We start from the raw sequence: 16,755 nt of genomic DNA, 5'->3' as shown, positions 1-16,755 counted from the left end.
TCAATATGAATGGCAAGGACTCCCTGAGTTCTTTTTTATCAACACATGGGTCTGAGGGCAATTTTCACGGGCAGTGCCTAAGCGGGAGAAGATTGCTCTCGTCTTGTGGAATGACGGATGGGTTTGTATCGGGTACTGTGAGTAGGGACGGGGAATGTGTGCATAAGACATTTTCTACTGGATTTGTTTTAGCTTAAAACATCATCTTCCCTTGCTGTTTCATTCTTGGCTAAATCTTCAGGAACTTGGCAGCTCTTTTTCCCCTGTTCCAAGAAGCACCAGGGAGTAGGAACTAGGGAGGGAGTTAATAACTTCTAAAAGGAAAAAAACAAACAACAAGCTTGGTTTATATTTCCTAGGCTGGGTTCAGAATCACAGCTCCCACAAGATGTGGCATATTTACTTTTTTGCTTGTTTGTTTGATTTGTTTGTTTGCTTTCCTTTTCGGTTGTGAGGAAAGGATCAAATATTTAAGGATCATTTTTAATGGTACATTCATAACTCAAGCCACATATCGGCTCCTTCTTGGATCTACAATAGATTGCTTTTGTAGGTTACACTGGCCCATGCATATTCATGTAGAGACCCGAGGCCAATGTCAGGTGTCTTGCTCTATCTCTCTCCACCTTATCTTAAGATAAGGTCTCTCCCTGAACCTAGACATTGCTGATTTGACTAGACTGGCTGGTGAGTGACTCCCCTAGGATCTAACTGTCTCCACCTCCTAGTGCTGAGGTTACTGACACACAGGAGCATGCCTGGAATGCAAGTGGGTGCAGAGGATCCAAACTCAGGTCCTCATGATTACACAACAAGCATTTTTACCTAATGAACCCTCTCCCCAACCCTCTCTTAAATTTTTTCATTATACAACTTTCAAAATGATGAGTTTTCTTAGTATGTTGGGCAGCTGGAAAAGTTTACATGTTTTAATGAATGGAGAGATTTTTTCAAGCCACAAGAGGTCTTGAGGGGTCTTTGAGATGACTTACCTTGTAAAGGTGTTTGCTGCAACTCTGACAACCTGAGTTCAATTCCCAGGACCTACTTAATGGAAAGAAAGAACCTACCCTGCATGTTCTCCTCTGATCTACACACACAGGCCATAGCATGCCCTCCCATAACAAGTACATAAACAAGTGCTTTAAAATTAATAACTAAAATAAAAAAGAGAACTCTCAAGGTAGGCATACCTGGACTGGTAGCTTAACTCATCATCATCATGAAGATCTAGTCTTCTTTTGTATTCAGCCTTACTGAGTGTGTTTATTTTATTTTCTGTATCCTATCAGCGTTTCAGGAGGAAAAGAATAAATTTTCAGATTGTCATCTTTTGTGAAGCATTCATGGAAAGCCCAGTCTGGAACTATATTTACCTTTTCAAGCAGAACTGGGTCTCAAGACTCTGTTTGTACAAAGGGGACTTGGGAAATGTCTTGTTTTTGTTTTTTGTTTTTGTTTTGATTTTTTGTTTTATTTGTTTGTTTGGTCACTGTTGTCTCCCTTTCTAATCTCTATAATGAAGAAAGAGAAATCAGAACAGAACACTATTATGGTTTGAATATAGCTACACCAAATTCAGGCATCATCAGCGTGATAGTCCTAAGAGGAAGAACTTTCAGAAGGTAAATATAGTCTTCCCTCATCACTGTGATAAAGGCCTTCTAAAAGAGGTTTCATGCAGCACTGGGTTTTGCCTTTCCTTCTTCTGTCATGTAAGGATACACCATTCCACCACTATAGAGGATGCAGTATTCAAAATGCTATCTCTCAAGTTGACAGTGAATCCTCACCAATGGACAAACATACCAACATCTGGATCTTGGATTTCTCAGCCTAAAGAACTGTGAGGATCAAGCTTTTTTGTTTTTTAAACTAATGGGAAATCTCTCCATTAGTCAGACCATTTAAACTTTTTCTTTTTTGGCAGCTGCCTCATGTATTTTTTTTTAATCATCATTTTGGAAGCTGTATTTTGTTATTGCAATATAAACGAACTAACATAGACTTTTCATGGTTTGTGGTGGCCAAGCTAAGGTGTTTTGCAAAGTCCGATCTCTATACACTGTCCTGGGTATCTGAAGGTCATTTTCCTTATGCTTGCCTTTGCAAAAACCATCTGTCCTGTAGTGGAGCATAGCTTACTCAACAAATATTTAACACAGTCTGGCTGATGCGTGATGATACAGTAAAATTCTGTATCATGATTAATGCATCCAAAAGACCCAATTACATAAGCCATGAGTTTATTGTGAGGCCATAAAAATAAATGCTGGGGACAAAACTACTTTTTGAGCTTGGATAGTCCAGTGGAACGTCTTCCTTGTTGACCTGCCACTTGGAACTGTTGGGATTCCTGGCCACTCCCCCAGCTACCTGACTGCACATTTGCTGGCAAGATGCTTAAGTCATTCCAGGGCCTTACGTCCTACATAATCCATGTGCTGCGTGGTCACGTAATTTGCACACACTGTGATCACGCAATCTATAGGCATGTACGGCATAGCGATGTAAGCCCATATGTGCATGTGTGGGGGAATCCATAAAAAGTGGGTCACAGACCCCCTCCCCCTCTCTCCCTGCACAATCTTCAATAGGCCTAAGCACATCCTCTCTGTTCCCCTTCCCCTAATAAACTCTTATTGTGGGTTTTGTTGTGCCTCGTGGCTTTTCTCACACAATAAACAGCGCCGCTTAATCAATAATACGGCACAGCATAATAACTAACAGGAACCACCTGTGGTACCCGTCCTTTTGCTAACTAGGTCTGTGGGATCAACAGTTTCTAGAAATCTCCTTCTATAGACACATGCAATCAGCATTTTCTTTGTAGATTGGACCAATAAGACACTGGTCCTTTGTTTTCTGGTCTCTGGTCCTTTTATTTGCATGGTACCATCTCTACCTGGTTCCAGGCACACACACACACACACACACACACACACACACACACACACACACCACACACAGGCACACACACTTATAATTAGAGCAGTATATTACATGAGCTCATATAAAATATTATCAATTACATGGAAATATAGTCTATGTGTTTTTCTTTTCTTAAATTAAAAAATACATTATTGTTGTATGTGTGCATACATGCCACAGTACATGTGTGGAGGCTTGTGGAGCCCATTCTCTGCTCCTACTTCTGGCTGATTTTCCTGCTGAGCCATCTCACTGACCCTCTGAGGCTCATTTCTTTCCCTGACCTAAATGAAATCCTTGGCCTACTTCTAAAGCTTATCTGGTCCTTTTCAACAAATTGAAGGTGTTTGGTTACTTTAATCACAAAGCCCAAGCTCTGACCCTAACGACTTTGGTAACAAGGACTTCCTCTTTCCCTCAAAGGGTCTACCTTGGCAATTCTTCTACTGCTGTCCTGAGAGTGTGACTCTTTTTGGGTGATGTCCCTGCTTCCATGGGATGGTGTGGAAACAACCTGGGTCCTCGAGGGTTTATCTGATGAATCAGTCAGCCTCTGTGGACAATTCATTTTAAATGCATTCCCTTTGACGGTCACTTCCCATGGGTCCAATTGGCCTTTGGTGGGAAAAGTCATGTTTCTTCCACAGTTATTGAAAATACAGTTTGTTCTCCCAACCACCCTCCCTTTCCTTCTGTCTTACTACAAGACTCAAACTCCTGAGATTAAAGGTTCTCTGAATGGAACCCTGGAAAATGCTTTTTCCTTTGAGAGAGAAAACAAAACAGGACATCAGCAGCTCCTTTTTGGAAAAATATTGTCACTTGCCTATGGCATTACTGTTCTGTGCTCTGATAAAACGCCATGACCAAAGGCAATTTAAGGAAGAGAGAGTATAGTTGGCTTTGTAGGTCCAGATGACTCAGAGTCCATGATAGAGGGGTGGAGGCATGGTGGCAAGTTACAGGCATGGCAGCAGGAATAGGAAGTCATGAGCTCACATCTTGAACTGCAAGCACAAAGCAGAGGGAGAATTGCAAGTGGCCCAAGGCTTTTAATTTTGAAAACCTGTCTTCCAACACAGTTGTAGCACATAAACATGCCCCAAACAGTGCCACCAACTGGGGACCACATGTTCAAAGACACACATCAGTGGAGAGATTTCTCCTTCATACCACCACACCTCTCAATACTTTCAAGGATTTAGGGCGAGTGCTAGCTAAAGGCACAATCACCAAGTTTCAGATTCTACATCACCACGTGGCACAATATGTGACCTGGTACTTCTCTTTGGTCCATGGGCATATTTGATGTATGCTCACAATGGTTGCATTACCTAAGTCTCAGGAGTATCATTTCCATAGAGTATGTAAGAATATAAAATATGATGTGAGTGGTGGCCTCTCAGAGCGTGAAGCTGCAGGCCTGAATGGATTCTCCACTGCCTTTGGAGCTTCAGATGACTCCTGTTCCATGTAATAGTGATAATAAGAACAACACATCCATTATTAACATGTGCTATTTATTCTTCTAAGAGCTTTGTGTCAGGTCCCAAAGAAACCCGGGGCAAATGGCTAACTGGGTGCCTATTAGCATATCAAAGCACATGGTAGTCTCTGGGTTTACTCAGTCCCTGTGGCTCCTCTCCTCACCCCTGCCCTGTACCCTAAACCTCTACAGCCCAGGGGCTTTGCTTCCTTTCCCCTAGCTTCAGATTTCTATTAAACCTGCCATCTCAGCCATGCACTCTCTTGGTTCTCCTCTCTCTCTCTCTCTCTCTCTTCTCTTGTTCTCTCTTTCCCTCTTGGTCTTCTTAGTTCCCTTGGCTCTCTCTTGGTTCCCTTGGCTCTCTTTTGGTTCCTCTTTCCCCCTTCTCTCTTCTCTTCCTCTCTTGCTCTTTCTGTCTCTCTCCTCTCATGGCCCAGTTCAGTCGACTGGCCATGTTCAGTCCACTATTTTCTCTCTCTCTGCTCTGAACTTATCTGTCATTCATGGTATATTCATTCATGTTAGTATTCATCTCTGTTTTACAGATGAATGACCTGGAGCTCAGAGAAGTTGTATGGTTTCAATATTACACAGTTATCCTGTGGCAGGGCTATAATTCAAACCCAGGGTGTCTAGCTCTCAAACCTGTGCTTTCAAGTCCTAAGTTGCCTAAAGGTTGCCTGTATCTCCTGGATTTCTGAGACAGAAAGCACAGAATGATCCCCGGAAATAGTCAGACCCCAGGTTGCAATTTAGTAGTAGTTCTGTGTCATTACATCAACTATTAACTTTTCCCAAATCTTAGATGAATACCTGAAGATTCTAACACACATAGTACGGGGAGGAGCCATCATTCCTTTATGGACCCATCTCTCTGAAAAGAAAGGGGACTTAAAATAGCTTGGAAGACAAGCCTGAAATCATCAACACTACGTTGAACACGGTTGAAAGAAGGAAAGGAAAAGAAACCTACACCACTAGTTTTCCTATTAAAAATATTTTAGTACGTCCTATGGGTGACAGACATTCACTTGTCCTGATTGGCTGGGCAATAAATTCAATGCCTTCTTCCAGTCATCCTTGTGAGATAGCCTGGCTCTTTGTCCGAGGATTGTGGCTGTGTGTGTGTGTGTGTGTGTGTGTGTGTGTGTGTGTGTGTATTTTGGTTTGTTTGGTTTTTTTTTTTTTTTGGTTTTTCGAGACAGGGTTTCTCTGTGTAGCTTTCTGCCTTTTCCTGGAACTCACTTGGTAGCCCAGGCTGGCCTCGAACTCACAGAAATCCACCTGGCTCTGCCTCCCGAGTGCTGGGATTAAAGGCGTGCGCCACCACCGCCCGGCTTTATCGAGGAAAAATGATCTCAATAGCACACATCTTCCCTTAGGTACATCGTAACTCTAAAGGTGGCTAACAATGACCAGATCTGGCTATTGGGGAAACTAAAGTACAGCAGCATTGTGTAAGCAAACAGGAGAGTCTTTTCTTTCTCGGAACCTTTGTCCTGGGTCCGCGTCCCCGCCCGGAGTGGAACACCGAAGGGAGCGGACCGGAAGCTCGCTCCGCCGGCGTCCCGGGCCCGTCTGCGAGGAGGGAGGGAGGGACGGAGCGAGTGAGCGGCGGGCGAGTGCGCGAAGATGGCGGCCTTCTCCGGTGCGTGGTGGGGAGCCGAGGGGGCGTGAGTGGCTCGCCTCGGCCCACGGGGAGCTGGTGGGGAGTACCGGTGCGGCGGTGGCGTGGGTGGGCTGGCGGGAGACCGGAGAGATGCCGCCCTCCGGGGACCCGCGCCGTCGGGCCGGGGCAGCCGGCTCAGGCCGGGCTTTTTCCCCGCGGGCGCTACCCGGGCATCTTCGCCAAGCAGCGTTTCCTTCCCCCGCTCTGCCGTGGGCCTCGTGGCCGCCCGCTACATCCCGACCGTGGCGTCGGCGCTGGCGGAGCCCGGCCTCCTGCCTCCTTGACGTGGCAGTGACTGCTGAAGAACCTTTTGCTGCCCCGCGGCACATCTGGTCCCGGCCAGGCCAGGCAGCCACTAGCGTGGGGGAAGGGGATTTTGAGGGAGGATGGTTGCCCTGTTTGGGGTCCTCCTCCACACCCAAGCCTTTCCAAGAATAAAAATACCAAGAATACATCTAATCGTTTGTTAAACGGCACACTGTGAGGACTAATGTTGAATGTCAAGAACTAAAGGAAAAGATTTTTTTGTTTCCCTCATGGACACACTAACTGTAACTTTTGAGAATTAGTTACAGGATTTGGGATGGGGTATGGAACCCACCAAATGATGTTTCTTACCTTCTCAATCAACCTTTCTTCATGCACCCACAGTTTTGCAAAGTTCCAACCAGCCTTAAATATACTAAATATGATCCATATATATATATATATATATATATATATATGTGTGTATATATATATATATAGTGTGTGTGTGTACATATATACATGTATATTTGTATATATATGTCTAGCAATAAATTAGACATGCTATCTTTTCATGCTATTAGCCTATATAAGTGACATTCTACTATTACTTGCTTTTTCCATTTTCTCCTGTAAGAATATCAGGAATTCCAAGTCTCAGGCCACAGGGAAAAGCATTTCTGTTAAAGTCACATCTCGTAAGAGGAATGCTCTCACTTTAACATAATTTTTGACTGGAAAAATGTCAGGAAGCTGTAGGTTGTTTTATAGGCACACATCTTTGGGAGAAATGCCCAAATTTCAGGACAAAAGTAAAATTAAAGAATTTGAACATGTACTTGTTTCCCTTAACAGTTTTACTGTTACACTTTTTAAAAGACAAGGTTTCTGTAGAAAATATGCCCAGCACATGACTAGGATCAGGCAAAAAAAAAAAGGTCTAAAATTGGCTACAAGCAATCCATAGTTGCTGCTTGTAACTGTCTTGCAAGCAGCTTGAGCTTGCAGCATAGTATATTTAAGGCCATCACTTTCTTTTTAATTTATAGTTAGGAGACAGAACAGGACCAGACTCTAGGGCATAGTTGTTAGGTGGGTCAGTTTAGTTGTTCGAATTTAGGACTTAGTTTATCTGTGGAAGGGAAGGTTAAACAATCTACCTAACTGTAACTGATTTCACTTGACAAATGATAAAATCACAACTCTCAGGAACTGCTTACTCTGTCCATTTATGACTGGACTTTATGCAAAATCATTTCAATAGACAATTAGCATGCCAGATCTTCACCTGATAATTCCCATTGTTCAGGTTTTCTGCACTGGCACCCCTCCCTCCCATCAGTTAATCAGAATTTGTTTTTTCATGTTAAAAATACAAACAGTTTTTGTTTCTCAAACTTGATGAAATGAATTCCTCCTTAAAGCAGTGTTGTTACTGCGAAAATGCTCTCACACTCCTTGTGCTGTGCAGTGTAATGGTGGCTGAGAGGCTATATAACCTTAAGAAGGACCCCGATATCAAGGTTGAGTAGAGTGTAATAGACTCTGAAACATGTGACCGAACGTTACTTCTGTATTTGAGAATTTCTGATTATTTAAACTTTCCAAGTTTTCTATTGAAACAGTATTTGTATGTAGTTATAAGGTACAGTGCGAAGCTTTGATCCTGCAATATGCTTCATAATAGTCAACTCGGGGTCAATAATATCATTACCTTAAACTTGTCAAATCTCTGTATTAAGGACAGTAAAAAAAAACCTCTCCTAGTCTGAGACACACAGTGCGTTATGAACAGAATTTTGATTATGGCTGCCATGAAATGTGGGCTGTTCGTTTTCCTTAGATCCTAGAAGGTGCTGAGATGGTCTTGGCCAGGACGTAGAACTGCTACATTATCACCCGGTGAAACTGGAGATGCAGGGCTAGCAGCCTTCCTGTCAGATCTTTACTCCTTCATTAAGAGGGAAGCAAGCACTGGCGGCTGCCCTGTGCCAATGGCACTGTGCCAGCGGTATCACGGTATTACCTCACATTTTCCCATACCCCTGCAAGGTGGGTTCGACAAGTCCCATTTTCTGCAGAGAAAATAGATTTATAGTTTTGTCCCGAGGTCTTGTTCTTGAAAACGAGACCTTGGATTGAACTCAGATCTGTCTTCAAAACTCAGTGCTCTCAGCAATTACTATACAGAAGTCCAATATAGAGGCCAAACTTCAAAGCCTTTCCCCAGTTCTATGAGAGCAACTTGAAGAGGCTATAATGTATTAATAGGTTTGGTTATTAAAATGAGTTTTTGTTTTCAGAGATGGGTGTCATGCCTGAGATTGCACAAGCGGTGGAAGAGATGGATTGGCTGTAAGTATAGAGAACTCACAGGCATTTGTGACAAGTATCTTTTCTAGTGTCATTTTTATCAAATTTATTTCTATCTAGTTGCATAAGTGAAATTCAGTTCATGGTGATTCTTTCCATCATAGAATGTTCCTTCAAACTTTTAATTCTAGCTGGAAAAAAAATGGTTGGATTGCCACATACAATTTCTTTTAGGTTGATTTAGCATGACTTGAATAATTTAGATGATTCTCTATTTTTAACTAACTACAGTTCTTCAAATGTGTTTCTTTTAGTCTACCAACTGATATCCAGGCAGAATCTATCCCATTGATCCTAGGAGGAGGTGATGTTCTTATGGTATGTTTATTAATAAGGTGGTTGGTGGTTTGGGGCACACATGTTCTGAGGCTGTTCAACGCACTTTAAGAAATCTCAGAAGCTTAAGACTGGAATTGTTTTAACAAATTAATTTTGTTCACTGACCAGGATTTGTAACACATATACTCTGGTCAGCGTATTCTATAGGAGCTGTGGGGAAAAGCTTGGGGTGATTTTTTCAGTTTTATTGTAGGAGAATATGGTGGACAGTAGCATAAAATATGTATAGCTGGGATGGTGCTGTCACTTGCAATACAATGAGAAATACGCATTTAGTCTGATTGGATTCTTTCTCAAGTTAAATCGTTTGTACCTTTGCTGGCAGTGGGAAGTATGAAAAGTTGCTAAGTAGGTACAAGTTAGAATTATGGTTTTGTGACTACCAGTTGTATACCAGGTTGTAGTATAGATCTGTAGGGCTAGATACTCTTGGGATACCCTAACAGTTAGATACAAATGACAAGGGCTTTAGTTGAGTGCGAGTAATGGGAAAGGAAAGAGGAAGACAGATTCTTAATGATGTGGGAGAGGTGACCTGATTGACAAGAAATAAAGCTAGCTAGTCAAGTGTACAAGATTTCTACATGGTATTACACTAAATTTGATCTCTTAATTCACAATTTAAACTACTGTTAATTTCCCCCCATTCAGGCAGCAGAAACAGGAAGTGGAAAAACTGGTGTAAGTAATATATTTAAATTTAATTAAAACCTGAATTTAGAGTGTTTTTGAACAGTGTATATTTTGTAGAATTTAAAACACCCCCTCCATATGTAAGAAATGATGGTTTGCCATTGTCTTAATTAGGGTCACTATTGCTGTGAAGAAACACCATGAGCAAAAACAACTTGGGAAGGAAAGGGCTTCGGTATCCTAAATCGCAGTCCATTGAGGGAAGCCAGGGCAGTAACTCAGACCTGGCAGATCCTGGAGGCCGGAGCTGATGCAGAGGTCATGGAGGAGTACTGCTTGCAGGCTTGCTCCTCATGGTTTGCTCGGCCTGCTCTCTTATAGCACCCAGGACCACCATCTTGGGGTGGCACCACCCACAATGGGCTGGGCCCTCCCATATAACTAAGAAAATGCCCCACGGGTCTGCCTACAACCTGATCTATCTTACGGAGGCAATTTCTCAACTGAGATTCCCTCCCTTCAATGACTGTAGCTTGCTGTGGATGATTGATTGATAAATAAAGCACTGATTGGCCAGTAGCCAGGCAGGAAGTATAGGCGGGACTAGCAGAGAGGAGAACTGAGAGAACAGGAAAGCAGAGAGGAGGAGACGCCAGCCTGCTGTCCAGGGAGCATCATGTAAAGGCAACAGGTAAAGCCACGGAACATGTGGCGACATATAGATCAACAGAAATGGGCTGAATATAAAAGTAAGAGCTAGACAATGGTAGGCCTGAGCTAATGGCTGAGCAGTTTAAATAATGTAAGTGTCTGTATGTTTATTTTATAAGTGGGCTACAGGACTGCCGGGGCTTGACGGGGCCAGAGAGAAAAACTCCAGCTACAGTAGCTTATTTAAAGTTGACATGAAACTAGCCAGCACAACCATTCAGAGCAATATTTCTCTTGTTGGCAGATTGTGAAGGTCTGTAAAGAGTATGGTTTTAAGAATGTAGCTTTAAAGAGGCCTTACAGAAAGAGGCATGGATTCTGTAATGTTTACAGGCAATTCAGAAGTTTAATGCTCTTAAAATAAAATGATTGCACCCAGAAAAATGTGTCCGCTTTCGACCTATGCTAGGGAAGCAGTGTGAGCAGTGGCATTTGTGTGGTTCGCTTTCTGTTCATATTGAAGGTGGTCGTTGTGTGTTCCCGGACATCAGCTGGCTTCTGTCTGTCAACCCTTGATTATGGATTGGCACTTAGGTGTGGGTAAATGATATAAGAGCAGTCCCCTGGAGAGTTTCTAATGTGCATGCGTAGCCTTGGCCATTATCCTGACTACCGTCATCAGTAGCTGACTGCTAACATAGACCACGTCTCTCTGACAGGCGTTTAGTATTCCAGTTATCCAGATCGTGTATGAGACCCTGAAGGACCAACAGGAAGGAAAGAAGGGGAAAACAACCATTAAAACTGGTGCTTCGGGTAATTATTATATCGATATTTCTCCTCTTGTAAATTAGTCAGTCTCTTGTTGGCTGGTTTAAGTTTGGGGTATGCGTTTTATTGCCCATGTCTGCAGCACACACAGCATTGCAGTGTTGTGTCCAGGAAACAGGGGTAACAAGTGACATTTCGACCTAACTAGTGACCCGTCCATCCTAAAATACGAATAGTACTTCTTTTGAGAGCACACTGCGTTTGGGACTTACCTTCAGTTGTTTTTGTGTTTCTCCATCCGTACGTATGTGACTGTCTGCCTAAGACTGAGGATGAACTAGTGTGTTGTGCAGAATGCTGTTTGTCTTCCTTCCATGGAGGCTGACCCTCTTAGTCCACTGTGAATAATCTCACCTTCATTTCATCATCTCTGCTTCTGCTACACTTTAACAAATATATATATTTGTTGTATATTTTGAAGTAACTTGTTTTATGTTACAAAACAGAATTGTGGAAAATAGCAAGTTAAGTTGAGTGAACTTGGCATATCAACTTTTTCCTTTTGATATGAAAATAATAATGTCACAGAGGATGAGCTAATTTAGTAAATGAATTGTGTGATGGACAATGAATATAACTACACCGATGGCCTATTTTAAAATAGTTTCAGAACTTTTAACAGCTGTCTGCCGTCACTTAAGAAAGATGATGCTAGTCAGGAATGCTTCTGAAATGGCTAAGCAGAAGCAGGATGGGTCTCAAACTCATGTCTGAGGAGGAAGCACAGACCTAGATTTACACACGTGAAGGACAAGGGAGGTGACAGCCGATGCCTAAAGAAATGTGGAAAGAAAATGATTTCCCTGGGGAGCTGGCCTGGAACGGCTTACATGTAATGTGCAGGTCTCTGACCTTCAGGTTGGCTGACAAGAGAGCGCCCTAAGGAAGACGTTCATAGTATTTAAACTGGATAGGTAGCTCTTGATCAGACACGATCCAGAAAGGATTTCCACCTTGGACGGGAAGGTGGGCTAGAGTGCATGTAGGGTGTCTTTAGTTACTGTAATTTTTTTATTATTCATGGGCTATTAAGATAGTTTAGAAAAGGAAAAATACCAATCATATAAATGCGGGAAGAAAAATAACAGTCGGACTTGAGAATTTAATACTAAATTAAAATAAAGGACTGGCCGAGGAGGTCATTTATTTCCTTTGTGTTTAAGGTCAGGTTGTTAGGTTACCTAAACTTCATTTTATCAGGGACAAAGATCAGTGTCCTGTATACCAAGTGCACTGAAACAAGGAGGGAGACCAGGTGTTAGTCCCAAATGGGCCTTGTCATTGACACCTTTTGATTTTCAGGGTTAGTTTTGTCTTTAATAAAAACAGCTACATACATATATGTGTAAATTACAAATGATGTGCAAAACCATGTTGAGTCAAAGGCAGTAATATATAAAATATAAACTTTTCATAGAGCTATATATTTCATGTGGTTATAGCTCACTTTTTTTATATTAATTTGTTTAGTGCTCAACAAGTGGCAGATGAACCCATATGACAGAGGGTCTGCTTTTGGTAAGTAGATACATTTCACCTGCTCACTGTGAAAAAGTGTTGTGCATGATATAATTACCAGAGACTAGAATATAGTCACTAAAGACAAACAATAGAGTGCTGAACTAGAAGTAGACGGCAAAATATAATGGAAATAAATCCTGGTGTATATGAAAACTTAATGTGCACAAAAAGTGTAGTATTATAGTATTGTATTTCGGTGGGGAAAAGAGATTTATATAGTAAGAGATGCTGGCGCCATTGGTGATCCATCTGGAGCAAGAGAAAATTGGCTTCTACATATCATAACTAGAAAAAAGTTTCACATGTACTTGAGATTTAAATTATATGTATGTGTTTGAGCATATATACATATATAAAAAATGTGAGTGTAGAAGCATGCGTACAATTTAGCATGTATAATTTAGTACAATAAAAATTTTTTTAATCCAAATAGAAGACTTAGAAATAATAAAAGATAGAATGTTTGTATTAGTTATTGTTTTATTATTTTAATTAGCACATTAATTGTATAAACTAGTAGGACTCAATGGGATTTCCCTTTGTGCAGGTGTTGTGTTCTGATTTCAAGCATCTGTCTACCTTTCTCCTCTTGGTCCCTTTCTTGAACTCTTGCCTCTCTTTCTCTCCCCCAAGTGCTGGGGTTGCCCGCAGTTCACTAGAGAGCCTTTTACAAAGGTTTATAATACTTATTATCCCATGAGTAAGAACTTAACAGTTTTGAAAAGTGAGGTGAGATGTTTGATGAAGTGGTATTGTACAAGTTGGTTCTTTACTAGGTACTGACTGACTTAGAAACAGGAATGGGGCAAAGGATACAGCTTCTTCCCAGTGTAGACAAGGGCTAACTCTTTGTTTACTAATCTCTCTGACTCCGGTGTGTCATGTAAAACCTCATCTCTTAGAGCCCCCAGTACTACCCAGTAACACACACTGGGGATTTGTATGCTTCTTACTAAATACTCAGGGCAGCGAATTGTGATGAATGGGTCCCATGGCATCTCGTAGTACACTTGTCCTCACAGCACTAGAGAATGGCTGTCTAAACGTGTGTGTTGGCCATGAGGCTCTTATTTCAGGCCAGCAGTCTAGGGGTTGTGCTCATCTTTCTGGGATTCATTGTGGGAATTCTTGTCCTAACGGTGACAGTCTAGAACCTAGTGACAGCCTAGCCCAGGAGATGCAGGGGTAAAGAGGAAGCACTGCTGTCATCTAGGAATCAGCACGTCTTAAACTCTGGAACACTCTGACAAGTGAAACATTATTGATGAGACTGACTGGTTATAATTTGATTTCACGATGACGGTCTGTGCGGCCTGTACTGACGTCCGTTTCTGTGTGCTTTTCTCACGTCTAGCAATTGGGTCGGACGGCCTGTGTTGTCAGAGCAGAGAAGTGAAGGAATGGCATGGGTGCAGAGCGACCAAAGGCTTGCTGAAAGGTATTTGAGCAGCGCTCCTGACCGGCAGCACGCGGATTTCCCTTAGGCGCTTTACAGCAACAACCTGAACAGTCTTAGTGGTACAGAAAGACCCGTGCTTCTGTCACATGCAAATGTAGCTCAGACGCAGTGGGAGCTGGTAAATGGGGCATGTGTGGGCCGTTTGTGTCGATCTCATGGGATTTGACCCTTCCAGGGAAACACTACTATGAGGTATCCTGTCATGACCAGGGGCTGTGCAGAGTTGGCTGGTCTACCATGCAGGCCTCCTTAGACCTCGGTGAGTGTTTCTGCAGTAACTGAACTGCTTTATATTTATTCATTGTTAACATAGTATTATTTGGGAGACAAATTAATATAGACTTCACTGTATTAGGGTTTAATTTTATGGACACAAAAAAATACTTATCCGTACCTTACCTGGTTCCAGAAAAGACTTGACGTAAGTTACTGCTTCCTGTTAGCACCCCCACCCCATGTTCTGACAATGTGGAGTCAGGGAGGATAAGATTCAGAGTGAATGAAGATCAGACTGAACTTAGCGTGCTTGAAACGTACACTACTGCAAAGACACTTGAGTTACTGTGAGTTGGTTCGTGACTGGAGCCAAGAGTGAGGCGGCCACTTGTGTCCTAGTGTTGTACATTCTGCATCGGCTGGAAACGCCCCAGATGACACCGGACTCAGAAGCACAGGGAAACTTGTCCGTTGTCTCCCAGACTGCATGGGTAAAAGCACTTCTTTCCCAGGACTCTTAATTCTCATGGTAAGCTCAGACCTCTAATAAACTGTTTCAAATCTAGGTACTGACAAGTTTGGATTTGGCTTCGGTGGAACAGGAAAGAAATCCCATAATAAACAGTTTGATAATTACGGAGAGGTAAGCGGGGATGCTGTTGGTTGAAACAGTGTTTGTAAGTCTTCTTGCATTCTTGATCACTTACAACAGGATTGAGATAGTTCAGGTTTGGACTTGAAAAAGAAATTTATTTATTTAAGACTAAATAAATAGATAGTACTTAAAATTTTATTAGTCCATCCAAAGTATGTTATGTCTTTTCCTCATTCTGACATTGGATCTTACCTGTTATTTTCATTTCTTACTTTGATTATGAAGACTTTAAGTATAGTTCTCTGAGCCTAAATCCATAGCAGTAATCCTTAATATCATGTTAATTCTGATAAGCCTGTCAGATATGTCTACTTGAGATAGGATGCTGTATACTGGTTTTGGTGGTTTATTGTTTTAGACAAAATCTTACTCTGTCACCCAGGTGTCTGGTGGTCCTTCTGCTCAGCCTCTGCAGTGCAGGGGTTACAGGAGTGACCGCCATCCCCTTCTGTGACAGTCCTTTTGATGCCCTCCTTACCATTAGAGAACTTCTTGCGAAACACCAGTGTGCTTTGGATGCTGTTGTCCTTGGTTGCTAACCTCACTTCAGGTCTTGCTTTCCGTTAATAACATTTCACTTTCTGGGTTCTCAGGAATTCACCATGCACGATACCATTGGATGCTACTTAGATATTGATAAGGGGCATGTGAAGTTCTCCAAGAATGGTAAGTGCTCTGGATCTTACTAGTGAGAAAAAATGTGACTCTTGTTCTTGAATTCTCGTCTTGAGTCCTCCACCCGATTCAGCACATTGTGTTTCAGTGGTTTGTTGAGTGTTTGCTGTGTGCATTGTGCACTAGTGAGTGATTGGCCACAAGCGGAGGTGGCGCTGACGAAGGTTTCACACTGATGAGGAGAGGCGGACATCCATTGTGTACAGATGAACGTTAGGTGGGAAGGAGAGGAAGAGCAGGCCTGTGTGCGGATATGTGCTTTTCCGTAGGGTGCTTAGAGAAGGCTCTGCTGATGAGAAGACATTTAAAAGGGGTCAGTTGGGTGGGGTTGTGCTGGGAACTGAAGAGCGTTTCAGACAGAGGGAAGAGCCAAGGGAAAGTGTCCACCCTGCCTGAGCAACAGCGAGGAGGTACATGCGTCAAGTGCCTGAGCTGCAGGGAGAGAATGTTGCTTTTGTTCCTCTGGAGTTCTAACAGAGTAGTGGCAACAGCATGGGCCAGCTGTGCTGAAAACAGACTAGGAGGTGGGGAGAGTACCTAAAGACTAGTAAAGAGCCAAGGCCTGGTGTCCTGTGCCTAAAAGCTGGTTAACTAAGGAGAATCTAGCAGAGAGGAAGAGGAGGAGAGAACAGGGGTGTGTGGACTTCGGCTACCCAAGGGAAGACAGTGTTTCACAGAGGAGGGAGAAGTCGGTTTGTGCCCAGTACTGCTGAAGGCTTGTAAGAGAGACAGGAGTGACAGTTGGCTGTAGCCATTTTTGGTAGGGCAGGGAGGTGGTGAGCATGAGTCAGACATGTAGACAATGGGATGAAAAGAAGGATGGATGTCCTAAAGTGGGTGTCAGGGATTTTTCTTGATCAGTGAGAGGAAAAATGTAAGTTAAATGGAAGGAGCTGTGGATCAGGGAGGGTTTCGTGACTGATGTGGGAGTGTGTGTGATCTGCGAAGTCTGCAGAGGCAGGGGTCTTGTAGATAGGGAGTAATCAGATATGTAGACAGGAAGAGGGAACAGTTAGTGAAGTCAAGCGGTAAATAGGTTGGCTCTAGGCAGCCCACTTTTATCCGTGGGT

At 42.6% G+C, this 16,755-nt stretch overlaps 1 protein-coding gene across 1 annotated transcript in view; it reads left to right on the top strand.

The window, feature by feature from the left end:
- The first annotated feature begins 5,932 nt into the window (after positions 1-5,932).
- Positions 5,933-16,755, top strand: part of Ddx1 (DEAD-box helicase 1) — a 28,887-nt gene continuing 18,064 nt past the window's right edge. Inside the window, exons 1-10 of the mRNA XM_006976588.4 lie at positions 5,933-6,065; positions 8,636-8,687; positions 8,960-9,023; positions 9,696-9,725; positions 11,048-11,144; positions 12,630-12,677; positions 14,035-14,118; positions 14,315-14,398; positions 14,922-14,998; positions 15,604-15,676. Coding sequence (XP_006976650.1) covers positions 6,050-6,065; positions 8,636-8,687; positions 8,960-9,023; positions 9,696-9,725; positions 11,048-11,144; positions 12,630-12,677; positions 14,035-14,118; positions 14,315-14,398; positions 14,922-14,998; positions 15,604-15,676 — 625 coding nt within the window. The 5' untranslated portion in view covers positions 5,933-6,049. The remainder of the gene's footprint in view (positions 6,066-8,635; positions 8,688-8,959; positions 9,024-9,695; positions 9,726-11,047; positions 11,145-12,629; positions 12,678-14,034; positions 14,119-14,314; positions 14,399-14,921; positions 14,999-15,603; positions 15,677-16,755) is intronic.

This window comes from Peromyscus maniculatus, chromosome 22, assembly GCF_049852395.1.
Source record: "Peromyscus maniculatus bairdii isolate BWxNUB_F1_BW_parent chromosome 22, HU_Pman_BW_mat_3.1, whole genome shotgun sequence".
Lineage (NCBI taxonomy): Eukaryota > Metazoa > Chordata > Mammalia > Rodentia > Cricetidae > Peromyscus > Peromyscus maniculatus.
The sequence above is the reverse complement of the archived record's forward strand: the minus strand, read 5'-3'. Positions and strand labels throughout refer to the sequence as shown.